The 20,097-nt window shown below is 43.3% G+C and overlaps 1 protein-coding gene across 1 annotated transcript in view; it reads left to right on the top strand.

Annotated features, from left to right (window-relative positions):
* Positions 1 to 20,097, top strand: part of zcchc7 (zinc finger, CCHC domain containing 7) — a 45,652-nt gene that overhangs the window by 11,001 nt on the left and 14,554 nt on the right. Inside the window, exons 4-7 of the mRNA XM_035638600.2 lie at positions 14,530 to 14,579; positions 15,066 to 15,203; positions 15,327 to 15,497; positions 18,377 to 18,412. Coding sequence (XP_035494493.1) covers positions 14,530 to 14,579; positions 15,066 to 15,203; positions 15,327 to 15,497; positions 18,377 to 18,412 — 395 coding nt within the window. The remainder of the gene's footprint in view (positions 1 to 14,529; positions 14,580 to 15,065; positions 15,204 to 15,326; positions 15,498 to 18,376; positions 18,413 to 20,097) is intronic.

The raw sequence follows: 20,097 nt of genomic DNA, 5'->3' as shown, positions 1-20,097 counted from the left end.
GTGTGAAGGTGTGTGTGTGTGTGTGTGTGTGTGTGTGTGTGTGTGTGTGTGTGTGTGTGTGTGTGTGTGTGTGTGTGTGTGTGTGTGTGTGTGTGTGTGTGTGTGTGTGTGTGTGTGTGTGTGTGTGTGTGTGTGTGTGTGTGTGTGTGTGTGAGAGTGTGTGAGAGAGAGAGAGCTGGTGTCAGCCTCACCATGCCTGAGGTGAGCCCAATAACCGTGCCATGGCCCACTGGAACAGAGTTTCACCGTCTTTAGTTCCGAATAGAGAAAGAACGTGACGTAAAATTAAATGTTCTTCGACACGTTACGCTTTTGTATATGACGCTGGTGAGTTGAGTTTTCAGATTTTTGAGTTTTTTAGATATATAATGTCCCAACGAAGGTGTCAGGAGTGTCAGGTATTTTTTCTTTCTTTCTTTCTTTCTTTGGTATTAAAAGCACACAACCTCACGCTTGCGGCAACTGTAGCCTGGAGAAAGGGGTAATGAACTGGAGACCAGAGGGTCCCTACTGTAGTTTAATGTGTGTGTGTGTGTGTGTGTGTGTGTGTGCGTGTGCGTGTGTGTGTGCGCGCGTGTGCGTGTGTGTGCGTGCGTGCGCCTGCTTGTGTGTAGGGGGGCTTAGATTAGGCAACCCTACTCTTCTACTTTAACCTTTATTTAACCAGGGTATCCCATTGAGAGCAAGATTCTCTTTTGTAAGGAGACCTGCAGCAGACATTGTGCCCTGAAGCTACAGGATAAGACACACACACACACACACACACACACACACACACACACACACACACACACACACACACACACACACACACACACACACACACACACACACACACACACACACACACACACACACAGAGACAAAAACACAAATTTATGATTAAATAAAACTTCTAAGGATCAACACGCTGAATACCGCACTGAATGTGCTGATGGACAGTATGTGTAAGACTTAAACAGTATGTTAAATTTCACAAGATCATATTAACTTTTTTTCAGATCTATATCCATCTTGGTTACTATTTCTCAGCCTTTTTACTCCCTTATGCATTTCCCCCTCCCGTCTTGTCCTTTTAACACCTGCAGGGAAGGGGTGGAGAGAGAGGAGACTAGTGGAGGGGAAAAAAATGTCAATTACAATTACCAATAATAATCATTATAATTAAGCAATCACTTAATGGTAAATCAAATTATTGTGGGGGGTGAAAGAGGGACAGAGGGTGGTCCCGTGGGACTGTATTAATTTCTGTTCTTTCATTTGGCCGGAGAACTTTTCGCTTATTGTCTTTCCTTGGCTTTTGGGCAGGGAGGGGTCGTTGAGAGGGCTTTATTAACTGGTAGCCTAGGGTGGTGTTTTTTTTTTTTGGAACAGTAGAATTGAGGGGAAGAGGTTGGAGGGATATGTATTAATATTAATACGTTTTTGGGATGAGGAAAAGGAGGAAGAGGGGCAAGCAGGATGGGGGGGTTAGAAAAGGCAGTAATGGATGCACAGAACCACCTCTTCTCCATTGGCCTCGTTCTTCTTCCCCTCTTTTCTTTTTTTTCTTTGGGCAGCAGCAGCAGCAGGGTCGAGAGCTGTTATGGAATCAGAAGTTCAGTTGAACAGTCAACAGGAAAAGAGGGAGAACCCTAAACACACAAACACACACGTTTAGGGTTAGTACACTCAGTCTGGTATGCAAAGGGGCTGCCTAATAATAGCGAGGCAATGTTTTTCACAAGGTCCCCCGAGGACGGATGTGCATATGTGTGTATGTGTGTGTGTATTTGGCAGTGAACCACACAGACACACAAGTATGCCTGTTTAGCTGTTTCCTCTCCAGAGGCTCCTGGCAGTGTGTACGTGGCCATTCCAAGGCTTCTCCCCATGTCTCTTAATTAAGGCGCTGTTCAGACAGAGACCAGCTGGGCCTGGTCTGGCCGAGCTGGCACTCACCACGATTTCAGTCAATCTAGCTCTTCCCCTCGTCCTCCCGTCTTTCTCCTTCCATCTTTCTCAGTCATTTTCCCCGTCATATTTTCTCTTATCTTCTTCGTTGATTTCTTTTCTTTTCTTTTCTTTTTCAAAAATTGTTCTGATTTTACCCACTGTCACATACCTGTCACTTTATATCGATGCTAGTACTCTGCATGTTTAGGACACGTGTAAGTGGTAAGGGGGAGCTGGTTGCCCTTTCCTTTAGACCTGCATTCAATAAAACAGTAATTAGGAGTCTCGTTAGGATCAGAGAAATTGCCAGTTAATAGTCTCTTAAACACCAGGATTTACGTGTTTGGTTTGGTGCGTGGTGAAACGTGCTATCGGCTCAAGCAGGTGTCGTGGGAGATAAATGCCACAACATTTAGTTTCCTTTTAGACGAGGCCGATATCTGAAAAAATGTCAAACTATATAGCAATGATAATATTATTATATATTTTTTTCACTAACAGTTGCATATGTTAGAAAGCAGACACGTGTGATCACTAGTCGAAGGATTTGACTGCTGCCAGAGGCCAAGGGTAAATTGTCGTCCCGATTTCTTGCCGATTTTATAAATGGTTTTAGAAAGGAGCACAGACTATGTTTAACTAAATTCAATATCAGCCTGTATCTACACCTTTCTTCCCTTTACCCTTCTGCTCCACCCCTCCCTCACTCCATCCATCCCATCTCTTTATTCCTCCACTCCCGTCCCCAACCATCTTTCCACGCATCATGACCAAACCCTGGTTACGTGGCTGTTGCTATGCCCGGCTCTCCGGCTCGGGATCGATGCTGAAGGCATGGCTGTGTTAATGCAGCTGGTATCTGAGATTTGTTTCAGATGTCACAAAGGTGACGGTGAGCACTGTGTCCTCATTCTCCATATTAAGACTTCCACCAGAGAGGCTTGACGTGTGAATATGGTAAATAGGGTTATCGGTTTGGTACGTTTCCTATGTGGGTGAATTGGCCCAGCATTGGTCCGACTAGCTCACCTTGCACGATTGTGTACCTTGTTTTTATAAAAAAAAATTGTGTCTGTCAATGAAAAGTTAGGTTTTTTTGCTTGTGCACTTGTTCCTGCGCGTGCACGTGCCTGCGCATTAGCCCACCTAGGCTGCCCCTTTATCCAGGGGATTATGGTTAAATGGAATGCTGAGATTCTGGCAGCGAGCGAGCGATAAAGCTGAAGTCGGGCGTTGGGAGAGAAAATTAATTATTGAGGATAAAATCAGAGTGAAGGAGATAGTTACCAACTCGTTGGGGAGTTTAGTCATTGATATTTCAGCGCAGGCTTCCTGACAACACATAGAGTTCATCACACCCTTAATGTGAGGCTAGTTTTGTGTGTGTGTGTGTGTGTGTGTGTGTGTGTGTGTGTGTGTGTGTGTGTGTGTGTGTGTGTGTGTGTGTGTGTGTGTGTGTGTGTGTGTGTGTGTGTGTGTGTGTGTGTGTGTGTGTGTGTGTGTGTGTGTGTGTGTGTGTGTGTGTGTGTGTGTGTGTGTGCGCGCAATCAGGGCTTTCGGTCTCGGTCAGACGTCTTCAAAGAGAAGGTATTTGAGTTTTGTGCAGTCTTTATTTCCTCGACATCTCCTGCAGCTCCATCTTTCTCCTTTTGAGTATTGAGACTTTACAGTACACCGCTGTAATCCACTAAAATATTTCTTCGTTACTTAAGTCATAACAACATTAACAGTCCTCTCAGAATCAAATTGGAATTTTGTCAAAGTTAGTAGAGTTAGAATGTAAAAAAAACAAATTTATAGTTTTCCATTTTTATTTGATTCAGCGAACTGGTTGAGAGACTTGGTGAAAAGTGGATTTCTGAATTTCCGCGAGTACTGATTTAAGACATTCGATGTCATGCAACAGCAAATAAAAAATAAAATACCATCATAACAACATTCTAGAAGTACTTTGATTTTTTAGTTTTGCCGCCTCTTAGCAAATTTTAATGCATTTAAAACTAAAAAGCTATGGGTATTTTCCAATCTTGGTGAAATGGGTAAAATTATTTATTCCTTCTGGGATTCATGCTTTAATGATGATTTTTTTTCTAAAATTTGCACTTTTATATAGGAAACACAGACCTAATGTACAAGTCAACAAAATATCCCAATATGAAGTGGAAAACTGAAAAGATTACAGTATATTTTAGCTACATGAGAAAAAACAACAACAATCTCTTTAAGAGAAGGATCTCTGCAAATTGTAAATCCAGGTTTGTATTTAGGAAATGTTCAGTAACAAATAGCAAAACTGCATCAGCCCTCAATTATTTAATTTCATTGTTTTAATTCTGTTTTATTCTCACAGCCTGTAAAATTTTTTGTTTAGTGACATATATGGTACCACCACACCACCTTGATGCATGTGCCTTCATATTTTCTTCTTTGTTCTAAACTGTTGACCAAAATAAACCTAAATGTTCCTAAAACCTTAAGTTCCATTAGATTAGTGTGTAACTACGTTGCGTTTTACTCCACAAATTTGAAAAATGATACAGCAAATCAGACTCTTGTGCTGTCAAAACTCATAGAATTAGTCCTTCTTGGTCACTGTTTAGAAATCAGCTGTAAATAAATAAATGTCTGTGACCTTATAGTACTTCTTATATATCTACACAGATTTGTGTGTGTGAGCGCGCATGTGCATGTATGGCTGCATGCATGTGCAGGTGAGCGCGTTTCTGTCCTCTGAGTGCAGACTGATCAATAGTAATTGGGTTGAGTGTCCCAAGCTTGTTTCTCTCCTTTGTACTGTGAACCTTTTGTAGGCTGACAGGCCAGAAGAGAGAGGGGGACAGTGGGGAGAAAGAAAATGGAGGATGTTTGCAAGTCGACGAGCATGACCGACTCCCTCAACCAAATCTCCGGATATTTATTCAGCATTACTCGCTAATCTAAAAAAAAAATCTTCCTCCCTTTCTGTCTCTTTCCTTTCTTTTCATTCATACCCCACACTGAGGTGTGTGTGTGTGTGTGTGTGTGTGTGTGTGTGTGTGTGTGTGTGTGTGTGTGTGTGTGTGTGTGTGTGTGTGTGTGTGTGTGTGTGTGTGTGTGTGTGTGTGTGTGTGTGTGTGTGTGTGTGTGTGTGTGTGTGTGTGTGTGTGTGTGTGTGTGTGTGTGTGTGTGTGGTTTTCTAGAGTGGGGATACTGTAAGATGCTGTTTAAGAGGTATGATAAAACGGAGAGATAACTTGTTCAGATATTAACAGGCTTCTCACCTCTTCATCCCTTTCTCCTTCTTGCTTACAAGCACACTCCCAGAGTATCTCTCCGTTCTCCTCCCTTTGCTATTCTGTCTCTTTTATGACTTCCATAAAAGCGGTGTGTTGAGTGAGGGCGGTGAGCTCCAGCGGTATTAGCAGGGAGGCATTAGGCATAAACTCTAAGGTATATTAAAGCAACGGCCCTGTTGTTCATATAAACACACCAATTCAATTTAGCCTGCCCCACGGGGAATGGGATTTCAGCAGCTACCGAGCACAGGGGGAGGGAGGGAAGTGAGGTGAGGGGAGGGGGCATGAGTAGTGGATGAGGTAAGACGAGAAGAGGTGGGATGAAGGGAGAAGGCAAGCTGAGGGAATAAGGGAGAGAGGGCGTTAAGGAAAAAGAAGCAGAGGTCGGGCGGAGATGCAGAGCTTGGCTTATTGGAGCGGCGTGGTGGCTAGTTGCAGGAATGCACTATTGTCGTTGCATTAACTACCATGACGTGGGCACCTCTGTGTTTTGGTGCGTGCGGGCATGCAAGAGATGAGCACCATAGAAACAAATACATGCTTGCACACACACTCTCTCAAAACCCACACCCTGGCAGGCAGAGGGGCCGGCGGTGTCTGTTCACCACTGCACGCATGGACAGAGCCTTATGTGGGAAACCCTACAGTTATATTATTCAATCCAAATTCAAATGGGCTTGTCAGGAAAGCTCCCGCTTTTTATTACCTGTCAGAAAAACCAAGGGATGGACGGTGCAGTAGGGAGCAAATTAAACGACAGTAAATAAGACCCCCTATCTCCCTCTACTCTCCCTCTGCCATTCTTTCCTTTCTTCACTGTGCTATATTTTGGAGACACACACATTTACAGATTTTGACAGCATGTTTTTGTTGGACTCCATCTCTGGTTTACCTTAACCAGGTTTTATCTGCCAATCAGATGCAGGCAGACCTAATTATTTTGTTCATCACTGAATCCAATCTCCTGCCGTTATAAAGACTGAAAAGTCGGTCAGAATGGATTTGATGTCTTTAAACAAAGACTCATGGGACATTGAGGGAAACGGAATGAGGAAGAGGGCATGTGGAGAAGTGAGGGCAGAGCTTGGTGTATCCGCCCATTGCACACACACCCTGAACATCCAGAACAGCCTCATCCCATCAGCCAGGCAAAACATCTGCCATCTGTCCGACCCCCCCCCCCCCCCCTTCCTACTCTTTCCTTTCACCCTCCTCCACCTCATCTACTCTTCCTCTTCTCCCTCCAGACCCCTCCTAGGGGACTTAATCAAAGTTTTCCCCACCATCACTGTCAGATGGCATTCAGAGAGATGTGGAGTCTTTAGTGTTCATCTGGAGAATCAAAGGGACATTCCAGTACCTGGGACAGTGGCCAAAGTTGGAAGTCTCTCAATTCATATTGAACAGCGACAGTGTGGACTTTATAGGTTCTGTCTATTCTTTACACGCACAGCTTCAAAAAGGCTGACTGACACAGAATAGCGCTCATTTTACAGTTTCAAGCCCATCAAGTGACTTCAGAGGATGTAGTTGCTGAATTTCAGTATTATCATCGAGCAAGTGACGGGTTCTTTTTTGGTTTTTCGGTTCATACATCGATCTAAACTTTTCACAGATTCCTCCACAACACCTTTGTCTCGATTAGTCTTCAAAATAGTCTTCCAAATTTGCCAGGTAAAAATGACAGCCATATGCATTTATGAACTGTATTTGAATGAGGCGATAAAAGTGCCATATTAGGAGCTCCACGTCTAATCCTTTATTGTTCTTTGTCTGTCCCCTGTCCCACAAAGGGGCTGCTCTAATTAAAGACTAATAATTGTATTGTTTTATAAAGCCTATAGAGACAGAGATTTCTGCTCTTCAATCATTCACTGTCTCCAATGTACCCTGCCCATAGAGGGCTATCTCGCTGGATGAAGTCTATAACACACTGTGGCTGACTGTTTTGGGGTGGGGGATGGCGTGTGTGTGCGTGTGTGAGAGTGAGCTGTGCGGCATACAGTAGGAGGAAGGAAAAAGCCAAATCTAAATTAAAACTTTAAAGCACCATTATTTAATTACCCCAAAGGCTGAGGATTTGAAGGATTGAAGTGTGTGTATGCAAGTGCATGTGCGTGTGTTCTTCTGTCCAGGATTATTTCAGTTTTTCAATTTTCTCTCTCTCTCTCTCTCTCTCTCTCTCTCTCTCTCTCTCTCTCTCTCTCTCTCTCTCTCTCTCTCTCTCTCTCTCTCTCTCTCTCTCTCTCTCTCTCTCTCTCTCTCTCTCTCTCTCTCTCTCTCTCTCTCTCTCTCTCTCTCTCTCTCTCTCTCTCTCTCTGTGTGTGTGTGTGGCCACAGTGTAACCCTCTTATTGGTTGCCCTCTCCTGTTGCCCCTCCTTCACCTCTACCCTCCGCACACACACACACATATATACACGCATGCTGAAGCGCCGGCAGATAAAAAGGCATTATGGTAAATTCCACTTAATGACAAATTTTTAATTTGGGGAACAGGGCCCGGTGAATGGAGCTTAATTACCGGGGCCAAAGATCCTTCGGAAAAATAACCCCCTCGACGTGCCCAACCTGCCCGATAATGGAGCGCTCCACAAAATGCCTTAGATAAACCAACACCGTTTATCTACCCCCTCCCTCCCCCTCTTTCGCTCTCTGTATAATAACAAAAATAACAATCATGAAAATTCTATCTGCCTTCCAGCCCCCATCACCCCACTTCCCTCTCCCGCCTTTCCGCCCTCCCGCCCACTGCCTTGCTCACTCCCGCAGGAGGAAATTCATCAAAATGAAATTGAGGTTGCAACTCACTGGTTTTATTAAAATATATTTGCCCCTTTCAGACGTTTTGTGCTGGTGTGTTTGTGTGTGTTTGGCTGCAGAAGACAAAAGGGACGCCCGGAATAATTTGGTCAGTGATATCAGCGATATTCATTTGTAGGCGTGAACAAGTGTGACTTTGGCCTTAAAATACAGACACTTGTTGACTGGTCGGCTGCTCTTCCATCGTCCAGGTTTAAGTTAAAACTTCGCACCTTCACTGCAAATGGACCTATTGAATAATACATGGTGCCACAGATATAACAGCATGGTCACTTGTGACTGTATAAATTGCACTGTGTATAATTATTGAACAGTTAAACTTTTAAATTTGGGTTGTAACTAACTATTGCTATTAACTATTTTCATCATCATTTAGTTAATAATGTATCAATAATCCAGAGTTATTCGGATTACAACATATAAAACAAAGAAAACCTCATGTAATTTAGGATGGAGTAGGAAAAGTTTGGCATTAAAAGAAAATTACACAAGGGATTGATTGATGAAAACAATTTCCATATATTGATCATTTAAGTGATTAATCAACTAATTCTTTGCTTTTAATTACTACTTGGTTTATTGTTACTATGCGAGTCATCCTGGTTTATACTAATGAAAATATATTTTTTGAAAATGTTTTGGAGTATGATATATCAATTTTGTGCAGGTTATATCCATTACAAGAGCAAAGTTAATGCAGTGAATGATCAAACAGCCAAGATTCCACAGCCTCAGATCAGTATTTATAATCTCCTGGTGAATTTCATCTTCAAAGTTTTAAAAGTCAACATCCCTCACTGTTTAAAACTGATACTGAGTCATTGTTTGATCAATCAATATGACTGTAGAATTGTTATTTCTATTCTTGTCAAATTTGATTTTTTTTTTGTCCTGTAATTTGTCATTGGCACAAACCATCCAAGCATGTTTGGGGCAAGTCAATAAGTCAAATTTTAATTTGGCTTCTTTTTGAACGTGGGTCCATGATTGGTGAGACCAGCAGAACTGATCATGAGTCAGGACTGCGTGTTTAATAAGAAGCACTCTGATTATCTACAGAGAGGTGGAGATAAATCTTCCGTTTGAATTGAACAACTACACTAAATAGACAGTTAACGGATATTAAAAAGACAATGATTACCTGTCTTTTGTCAAATCGGCAGACTGGCTGGGTTTTGAATAACTTGAACATGATTCCTCTGTTATCTCCGTGCGCGCGCGCACACACACACACACACACACACACACACAGCATTGCTCACTTTTCTTGGCCTTCTCTGGTCCCTGTTGTTGTGTACCCTGATTGGACCATGTGGTTGCCATGCCGTTGCCAGGCCGCGCCCCTGCTGTGTGGTAATTGGTGTCTGTGGTGTTGCCGCGTGGCGACGGTGCTTTGACTGACAGGTTTGGCCACCTGCCCTGCCCCGGCTGCCAACATGGCGTGGAAGGGGGGGAAGGGGAAGGGAGGAGGTGGCACAGGGGCTGGCAGGGGTGAACACTCAACGTGTCACGGGTGCGAAGGGGGGCAGGGGGGTGGATAACGAGAGAAGCGCTTCGATGAAATATGTGATGGTCGAACACGAGGCCGATTCAACAGGGACCAGGGTGATGGCATCTGCTTGCATTTCACTTTTTCAACAAGCTGCTTTTGTAAAAAGCGACTGGAAAATCACTAATTACAAAAACATTGTCTAATCCTCGTTATAGATTTCCTTATTGTTTACAGTTTGTCAGTCTGTTATTTCAAGGTTATGTTCAGGAAGGCTTCTTGGTCAAGACAGAGTTTTGCCATCCAACCAGATGTTGTCCAGCTGGGATTTTCTTCCTCCCCCCTAAATGATGCCCACTTAAAGCCAGTGAGAAGAGCACATGCTTCCATCCATCCGTTATCTTTACCGCTTTATCCTTTAAGGGGGGAGCACATGCAGAAATCTCTAATTAGAATTTAACCAAAAAACGGTTGTAATGTGGAAAATGTCTGGAATATTACGTACAGACATTTTTATGAGTTTGCCTTTCATACGTACACCAACAGGAACATTTCTGGAACATTCTGTGGCACCTCGGTAGAGCATGAGGGAGGCGGGACATGAAGGTAATTTTGCCGCAGAAAGCAGTGTGCCGTTTACAGTCATCAACACACCCACTCGTTTGACGTTAATGTTCCGATGATTTTCTGCTGTATTCTCACACGGGCTCACTCTGATATTTTCCTGAAATTGTATAAGGGGGTTGGCAGGTAAAGTTCGGGAACATGTCTGGAGTTACATTTGTGAACATTTGCGTTCTCACATACAGACTCTCAGGAAGATTTCAACTAAATTCAGTGCATTGCTGACAAATTTCAAGATTTTGTGACCTAAACAATTTACAGTATCTTTCAGTTGTATTTTTTTTTCCATATCTGTAGTTTTCTTTGTTTCAGACAGTTGGACTATATCACTCTTGCCCAGGATTTTAGTTGATCCTGGGCACCTGGACTCTTTCTCTCTCAGCCTCTGTGTCTAACAGAGAGATCAGTGGAGATGGGCAAAGAAATAGCATGAAATGAAGCTAAATGAAATCTGCTGCTTTAATCTATAATAGGCCTGTAAAGCTATTGATCTGTGCCCTGCATGGTGTACATCCATACACACTCACATGCACACAGTGTCTCTCTCCTTGGTCTGCATATCATTTCACCCTAATTTGCCCCCTCCCCTCCACTGTCTTCCACCATTAATTCTTCAAACACTTTGGCCTCCCCTACCTGGATGCTGTTAGCTGTCCGGTGGGCTTCACAGTCAGCTTGCCTTTCTTTTGTTGTGTTGTAATGTGATCCGTGGCCCCATGCATTTTCACCACCTCCTCTCCTCCTACACCCCCCCCCCCCCCTCTCTTCCTGTCACTGTTCTTGTTCATCTCACTTGTTCTCCCGCTCTCTTTTCAATTGTGTTTTACACTCTCAGCCAGACTTTTATGTCACACAAAAGAGCAGAGTTGAAGAAAAGCTGCGTCTGTGCGCGTCTGTGTGTGCGCGTCTGACTTAGCCAACCTTTTGGTGTGTTTAACCTTGCAGAGGGCAAGACTCTAGGGCAAGGGTGTCACAAAGGAAGCTTTTTTTTCCGCACACACACACACACACACACACACACACACACACACTCCCGCCCACTCTCACCATTGTCATGTATAGTGTTGCTAATCCGGCCCTGTCGCTTCAGTATCAAACATAACCTCTATTTTGGGGGCAAGGCCTCTCTTTCACTCCCATTTTGTGTGTGTTTGTGTGTGTGCGCTGGATGGTGTGTTAATGGGCCCGGTCAACAGCGTGGTACAATGGGCGGGCTGGCTTGGGATGCCTGTTTAAGTGTCAGGTGAGGGGCAAGGCAGGCCAGTCCAAGGATTTGATGTTACCAAGACAGAGGGGAGAACAGCTTGTAGGTGACACACACACACACACACACACGTCAGGAGAGAATGTAACATTGAAGATGGGTGTGTGTCTTGACGTTCTCAATCTCGTCCTTGGGTTATCAGACTGTCTGGACCTTGTCCCGTGAGAAGGATGTTGCTTGTGGTCCCCTAACATTTTCGTGTGTGTGCGTGTGTGTGTTACCCCAGGAGGGCCGGGTGTTCATGGTTCATTAGCCACACGTACACTTCCGTTCTGTTCTCGCTGGCATTCACACACACACACACACACACTTGCAGCCCCCCCCACCCATCTCTGTCTCTCTCTCTCACACACACACACACACACACACACACTTGCAGCCCCCCCACCCATCTCTGTCTCTCTCTCTCTCTCTCACACACACACACACACACACACACACACACATACTCAATTCCTCTGTTTTGTTCTGTTCTGCCGGCTCTGATGAACTGGCACGCAGCCTCCTCCCCTCTCCTCCTCATCTCCTAGTAATCAGGGTACCTATGAGACTGACAGGTAGCATCTGTCGCCTTTTCTCCCCCGATCCTTCTCTCCCTCTGCCTTTCTCCGTCTCCGTCTCCCCCTCTTCCATGCCATTGTGTTGAATTTCCCCTGGCGACAGAGTGATGTGATAATGTACGAGTTGTCCCAAAGAATTGAAATCGTAGAAACCCGGAGATCTGGAATGCCAAGGAATATTTTCCAAGATTTCAATGAGAAGACACTTTAGACCCTGTTATCATATCTGTTTAACGTCATCCTCCTGAGCTACTGAGGCTTTGATCATTTCCTTACCCAGCCCACTCGTCAAATTGACTGATGATGTACCATCTCTTTCCATCTCTAGAATAGTGCTATGTGTAGAACAAGAGCCGTATGAATGTGAATCGTTGTGTAAAGTGCTTTTGGTGGCCATGAGGACTAGAATAGTGCTTCTATGTAAATGAATGCAGTCCCTTTAACATCTAGGAACTCACGACTTTGACCTCTAAGATGGCCGTGAGCAACTCTTGGCCATCGGATCTGTTAACATTGAACATTTGCCGTCGGAGGCCTCCCGAGTCCATTCAGCTGGTCGGTGAAACTGCTGCCACCTGATTATTCAGCTCCAGACACCTTCAGATCTGTTGGGCCGAGTTGGAGTGAGCAGCTCTGATGGTTTGGTTTTAAACAGGGCCTCAAGGTTGATTAGCATATTTTCGCCCAGCGTACAGACAACAGCCACCCCCCACTCCCCATGTGTTTGATTCCTCGGCCGTGACAAAGACTTCACCCTTTATCCGTGTGTGTGTTGGTGAGATGGGGGCCCTTAGATTAAGGGAAAGCTTCCTGCTCTTTATTTGGGGATTCCCCCCAGGAGACGCTTTTGGGAATGACTTTCGTGGCGTCACTAACGCACACACACGCACACACACACACACACACACACACACACACACACACACACACACACACACACACACGCACACACACACACACACACACCTTTCACCCCTGCCTTTTATTCAAACGGCCCATTGACTGGGTCCACCAACTACCCGTGCTCGGACACACACACACACACACACAGACACACGAACACATCCCACTGAGGCCCCCCAGTCTGTTCACATAAGGTGAGTAGTGCAGAAGTTTGCAGAAGATGCACTCCATAATTTGCCAGTGCAAAAAAGAAGAGGTGCAAATAGATAATTCTGTAGTCTGGTATGAGATTTGGATATTGGTTTGGATATTCTCAACAGTACATTTCAAAATTGGAAAGAAAGATCACAATAGGATTATATGATTAAAAAGATTGTGATATTTTTTTCCTTTTGAAGCTGATCAGGATAAACTCAACTACCCAAGCCATTTTAACAGCAGCATCAGATCACTCTCAAACACACTGAAATATGACTTCCTCAGAAGAGTTACGGGTTTGTGCTTTCTTTCTCTTTTCAAAGTTTCCTCCACCTATTTAACTGAAGGAGAGCTGACACAATCGATCTATATCAAATGGAAGTATTTGGATGGATTGTTTAGTGGACGGATTTCCACTGTGTACAGTGTGTAGATACTTGACATTACAGTTGAAAATCTTTTGGAGGTGCTTAGCAACATGTCCATGTACCTCATATGCATGTCTCAGGAACTTATAGACATTGCTTTAAGTTAGAGTTCCATCTAAACGACATTCAGAAGATTCAGTCAGGAAAAATAAAATAAACCAGAGGACCCTCATATGATGTTAAAAGTAAAACCCAATTAACATGGAGTCATGAGTTTATCATGCGACAGTGGCGCCAATTTGCTTGTATCTGTGCATGTATTTTTGGAGGTGAAGGTCATGGCGGAAAGAAGCCCAATCCAAACAGCAGCCATTTTAATTTGTTTGACAGGGACGAGAGGTGATAACCTCCCACAGCAGCCGCGTACCCCCGGAGGAGAGGGGGTGGAAGAGAGGTAGAAAACAAGGAGAGAGAGCGAGAGTAAAGGAAGGAGGGCTGAGCAGAATAGCGATAAGGGTTTGGATAGAGAGAGTCAGAAAAAGGAGGAGAGAAAGAGGTGGAAAGGAGAGTGTAATATTTGATTATGGCTCAAGGCTGTATGTTTGTCCAAAGGCTAAAGACTGTCAACCAGCTAATCGCAGGGGTCGATGCATGGGTGTGTCTGAATGTGTTTGTGAAAGCATGTGAGCCTGTGCAAGTCATTGCTATCAGCACATAATTTATGCTGAGTGTGTGCGCGCGCCCGTGGCGTACGTTACGATTTTTAGTTGTCAGTTACAGTTCTGTGGGCCTGAGGAGAATACAGTGGTCTCCCTCAGGGTGCTGTTAGTTCCACTCTCATACAGATGTGCTGGGCTGCCACTGTCATTTTCAGTGTGTGTGTGTGTCCTTCTATTACAGGAAACTAAACGTACCCCTCAGGGTTTGGACTTCTTCATAGGAAAGGATATTGGGTAGAATTTATCAGTCCTTGTGCTTTGTGACTCCTGGTTACATAAGTTGTCATACTGTTAAAAATTAAAATTCACACACACACACGCACACAATAACTTTTTCAATATTTTTTTATGTATTTCTTTTCTGTCCTGCCAGATGCTGAAGGAGAAGAGGGCAGCTGGTTGGTCTCTGACAGGGACAAGGAGGTAGGTGTCAATTAAAAATGTTCTGTATGGTGTATAACTTACAGTATGTTCTGATATTCAATCTCTTCTGTCCTCAGAGGACATTTTTACTGAATAGTCTGTCCGTGTAGTCTTTACGACTTACAAGCTTATTAAGGAGCACGGGCTATGTGAACATTTTTCTTTTAAAATATATATTACCGTTTTCAAGTTTTGCACAGTTCAAATTGTTGGTTAATTGATTATGTTCTATATGAATATATATATATATATATATATATATTAGCTAAAATAATAGGTGACAAGTGCGATAATTTTATAAAGAATAGTTTGCTGTCAATTGAGGGTAGTTCACACTCTTAACCTATTTTTGTTCATCCCAAGTTCATCAAGTGTTGATATAATAATAATAATGTAATATAGTTTATGGACTAACATCCAGGTTAGCTCATTGAATCATACACCAACAAGATTATGTTAATGATGATTTAACAATCTTTGTTTCAGGCTCAGATCTATAACAAAGACAAAGGTTCCAGGATAACGATCCAGCGGCTGCCTAACAGATACTATACCAGCAAGAACGTCCAATGTAGAAACTGCAACAAGACCGGGCATCTCTCCAAGAACTGCCCCGAGCCCAAAGTCAGTTCCACTCAGCGCACAGTAGCGTGTACAGCTTATACAAAATGATGGGTACAAGTATGTTCATTCAAACATAGGGTTTATTTATATATATTTATGTATTTGTGTGTCTGTGTGATGCAGAAGTTGTCGTCCTGCTTCCTTTGTGGCACCCCAGGCCATATGGTCATTGAATGTCCCAATAAGCACTGCAACAACTGTGGACTGCCCGGTCACCTGTATGGCTCCTGCAGCGAGAGGCCTTACTGGCACAAACAGTGTCATCGCTGTAGCATGAAGGGACACTTCTTCGACGTGAGTATAACATCCTTTATTGTTAATTTGTCATTCAAATCAGAGAAGGCTCTCCGCCTTTACAATGAAACGCCAAAAACGCCTTCATCACAGCAAATGCACTACATGGCCAAAAGTGTATTGGCACCCTAACAAACCAATTATTTGATTGTTGAACATATTGTTGTTGAACTATATTCTGCTATAACGCCCTCTTTTTTAGGAAATGTTGCTGGGATTTTCACAACAGTAATATTGAGGACAGGGTCTGATGCAAGGCCTGGTTTTGTTGGGTGCCCAGTGGGGTGGAGGTCGGGGTCTTATACAAGCCTGTCACATCTTAAACATCATCTCTGAAAAACATTTCCTAATGGTCCTTGGTTCGTGCACAGTTGAGAATGGACAGGGTCTTTCCAAATATGTTTCCATGAAGTTTGAAGTGCAATATTACGCAAAATATCAGTGATGCACAATGGAGTGTGTTAGTCCACATACTTTGGGCCTTGTAGTTCATTTAACACTTGAGAACCCAGCACCACAAAATGAGGAACCACTAGAACTCGTGTGGTCAAATTTGAGGGTACCCATGGCTAATGTAGTTGACTGAATTAATTTAACACATTGATTGAAATGCAAAGAAAATAAAATCAGTTTAGACCAAAACAATTAGACCAAAAGAGAATTGAGATATTGAGGCAATTCCACAGTAGTAAATAGAAGGGAAGGAATTATTGTAGGAATAAGAAAGCTTTGAATTAATCAACTTCATACGATTGTGTGAGCCACTGCAACCACAGAGTGTGTGCCTGTCTGTCTGTCTGTCTGCTGGTCTGTCTGTCTGTCATCAGAACAAACAACGATTTCTACCTATTGGAAACATGATGAAGCACCGACCACATTTAGCACATTTATAAATTTATCCCACTTTTTTTCTTTTCCACCATCCCCTCTTTTTCTTCCTGCTTCTCCCCGTCTCACCCCACCTCCCTTCCCCTCCCCTCTCCCCCACAATCTCTCTCAGTAGTAATGGGTGACCGGGGTCAGCACACGCTGCTGTTCACATTAATTGATACACTTCAGCAATTACAGCTTAGTTATGTCTCTGCCATGCTGCATATTCCAGCTGTGTGTGTGTGTGTGTGTGTGTGTGTGTGTGTGTGTGTGTGTGTGTGTGTGTGTGTGTGTGTGTGTGTGTGTGTGTGTGTGTGTGTGTGTGTGTGTGTGTGTGTGTGTGTGTGTGTGTGTGTGTGTGTGTGTGTGTGTGTGTGTGTGTGTGTGTTGACACTGAAGGGTGAATCTAATGACCATCAATGACAATTATCCCACCGCAACGTTCATTACTTGCCCATTTACACTAATGCCATAGAATGGAAAACCCTGTGTGTACGTAAGAGCTGGTCTATGTCTCCCCCATCTCTCTCCCCTGTTTCGTTCTCTCTCTCTTTCTCTCTCTCTCTCTCTCTCCCTCCGTCAGTCATGTACTGTGCTCTGTGTAATGGATGAGTAACCAGGTGAACACCAGAGGGAGAGGGGAGACCAGGACACAGCCCTCTTTCTTTCTCTTTCTGTTTCTCTCTACCTTTCTTTCTCGTTTATTTTTTTCTCGCCATTCCTTCATCCTGATCCTTGTGGTTACTTCGTTCTTCCCTTCTCTTTTGCATATTGTTTTCAGCAACAAACAAAGGTGCAAAGTTGTGTGGTATTGTAATTACCCTTTTCTTGGAACGCATAACTTTCCCCCCCCTCTTACGCTCACAAATTATACTGTGTGTGTGTGTGTGTGTGTGTGTGTGTGTGTGTGCATGTGTTTGAGAGAGAGAAAGAGAGTCAGGTCTCTGTCCCCTGGGCCTTTCTGTGTCTCTCATTAAAGACAGACGGTTGACGGAGCGCGAGTGTGTCGCTCGCCTCGCCTGTCGCCCTCGACAACAACACTCTACCCCGGCGGACTGGAGGGAGAGAGAAGACGGGAGGGAGTGGGTGGAGGGGGTTGTTGAAGAAAGGAAAGCTAGATGAGAGGTGGAGGAAGATGCAGCTGTCGAAATTCATATTTGTCCATCTCTGTATTCAAATCTGAACAGTACAAATTAAAGCAGAAAAATTGCCTACAGTTCTTTACAGGCTGCATTAAAGGCCAAGATGTGAACAAGCCATTTAGTCCAAAATAGTCTGTGAATTTGCACAGCATGCAAATTTCTATACGAACTGGTTTAAGGTAAGCAAGAGAGAACTAAACACACAGGCTTCTTCAGAGAACAGGCTTAAATGTTCCTCTCATTCTCTCTCTCATTCTGTCTCTCTCACTCAGTAGGTGTGTAAGTAGATAAATCTTGTTGCCTGCGGCGACTGCGGCATTTTCAATTTCCCAGTGGCAAGTGGTGGCGGTCGGGAGAGGATGTCGGAACGCTTAAGGAACAGCATGGCGAAGCCCCGGAGATAATGCTTTAGCCACACCGCGACAAAAACGACTGACTGCCTTACTTACTGACTGTTTGAGTGACTGACTGCGGAGACGCACATGGAGGGGAAACAGGCTGCTACTGAGAAACCACGGTGATAAAGGTTTAGTGAGAGACTTGAAGATTCAAGCAATCAAACAAAGTGATGCCGTGCTGCATTTCTGATTCATTTAGGCCCTTTCTCCCCGTCCATCCTTTCCGTTGTCTCTTAATAAGTATCTCTAACTAACTCACTTCTAGAAGTCAATTTAGCACTATTGCCTAAATGTTTCTTCTTCATTCTTTCTTGACTATGACACTTTTAAAGAAGAGGTTTTTCTTCAGACATTTTCATTCCCCTCTCTTTAATATCCTTTTGTAGGTGCCCTGTATAAGTGTGTATTTACACACGGGTCCTTTTTTCCTTCATGACCAAATAAAATGTTGTTTTTTTTCTTTCCTAAGGCTTGTCCAGAGATCTGGAGACAGTACCACCTCTCAGTGAGTATCTCTCCACAAAACTCTTTCCCCTTTGCACTGCCTAATGTCTGTGTTTTCTATAAATGATGTGTCCTAGGAAATTAAGAGGTCAATTAAAGCGCCTTGCATTTCAGAAATTATTCCAAACTTGAAGTTGAACCTAAACATTTGTCTAATCTATTAGAGTCTATTTAGTTTCTCAAAAATTCTCAGAATGTGCTGCTTTCAGACACGAGCTGAGGTCCTGACATTTGAATGTGAGAATGCTAATGTCCAAAAATATTGCTCCAGACATTTTCCAGAACTTTTCCTTCCAGCGCCCCATTAAGTTTCCAGAAAATGTGTGAGTGAGCTCAGAATACAGCCGGAAAATCTCCGGAAGTTTCTTGGCGACTGAGTGGACACTCATTTTCCAGATATTTTCTGGGGTTCATGTCTGAAAACAGCCTTAAAGCTTCTTCCACATGCTATGTTCACTTTCAGTCCTTAAGAAATTAAAGTAATTTTGATCCTTGTATTTTACAATTGTGAAATTTTTCTCACAAAAAGGACAATCACTGAACACCAATGAATAGGATAGTTAACTGTTCATAGTTGTGAGAAAAATGAAATGGGTGGTAGAGAAAATTTTAATAATTATAGTCAATAATTTTAACACAAATACAGTAAATGTTAATGATGTTTGTTTTCTGTAAAACTGAACACAGTATGTCTTATTGGACGTGGATATACACGTGAATATACACTAACGTGGGCAGAAATGTGTAATAAGCAGCCAGTCCTTTCTCTGTTAAAGTACGTCATGATTTTTCCCAGTTATTAATAACACAAAGTTCCTACGCTACAAATCACAACACCTCAGTTTTTATGTGAAAAGTCGCATTACAAACTGTGAATTTCCCCTTACGCCTTGTTAAAGAAATAACTTGTTTTAAAAATGTCAGTTTGAACTCAACCCGTGTCAAACTTTTTCAAAATCCCGTTTCACATAATATTTTCAGTACAGTCCCAATTAAAAAGCAGAGAAATGTAAAATGAGACTGTGCGCGCAGTGGAGGCGGAGGGGTGACTAAGCCACCAACACACTCAAAACGGTCCACTTACAGCCAGTGACACTTATTTTAAATCTTACAGTACACAGTTAAGATATGTCTTAGTAATATATCCAGCTAAATTAATTTATTAACTGATTTATTAGCTGTTCTGGAAAATGACCTGTCCAAGGAAAGATATATTCACAAGGCATAGAAATGGTGGTTGTGGAGTCTGTGCTTTAGTGGGTTTAAGCTGAGTTTACCAAAGCAAAAACTCAAACCGCCGATGACCTCGTGCTCTCGGGTGATAACCCTCACCTCACTCCTTCTTTACGCTTCGTGTAGCATCTTCTGCTCTCCGTGAAAATCAACTGAACAGCTGTGTGATAAGGCCTTTACAGATCTTTTGTAGCTCGCATGTACATGTTCCAAAAAAAGCCTCTGGAAAGAAAGTATTGGTCATCATGAAGGCGGAGGTGTTCCACGATCACTCAAAATCAATAGGGCAGTTGTGACTGGTATTGACATTGCCCTGTGGCAGATGAGTGAACCATGGCGGAAAAAACATCTCCAAAGATTAAGGAAGTGCCGAGAGTAATGGGAACCTTTACTCCTTTTTTTGGCTTAATTTTCAACCTAAGTACAACCTAATGTGACATCCATCTCTCTCTC

Source organism: Scophthalmus maximus, chromosome 8 (genome assembly GCF_022379125.1).
Source record: "Scophthalmus maximus strain ysfricsl-2021 chromosome 8, ASM2237912v1, whole genome shotgun sequence".
NCBI classification, from domain to species: domain Eukaryota; kingdom Metazoa; phylum Chordata; class Actinopteri; order Pleuronectiformes; family Scophthalmidae; genus Scophthalmus; species Scophthalmus maximus.
This window is presented reverse-complemented; position numbering and strand designations above follow the sequence as displayed.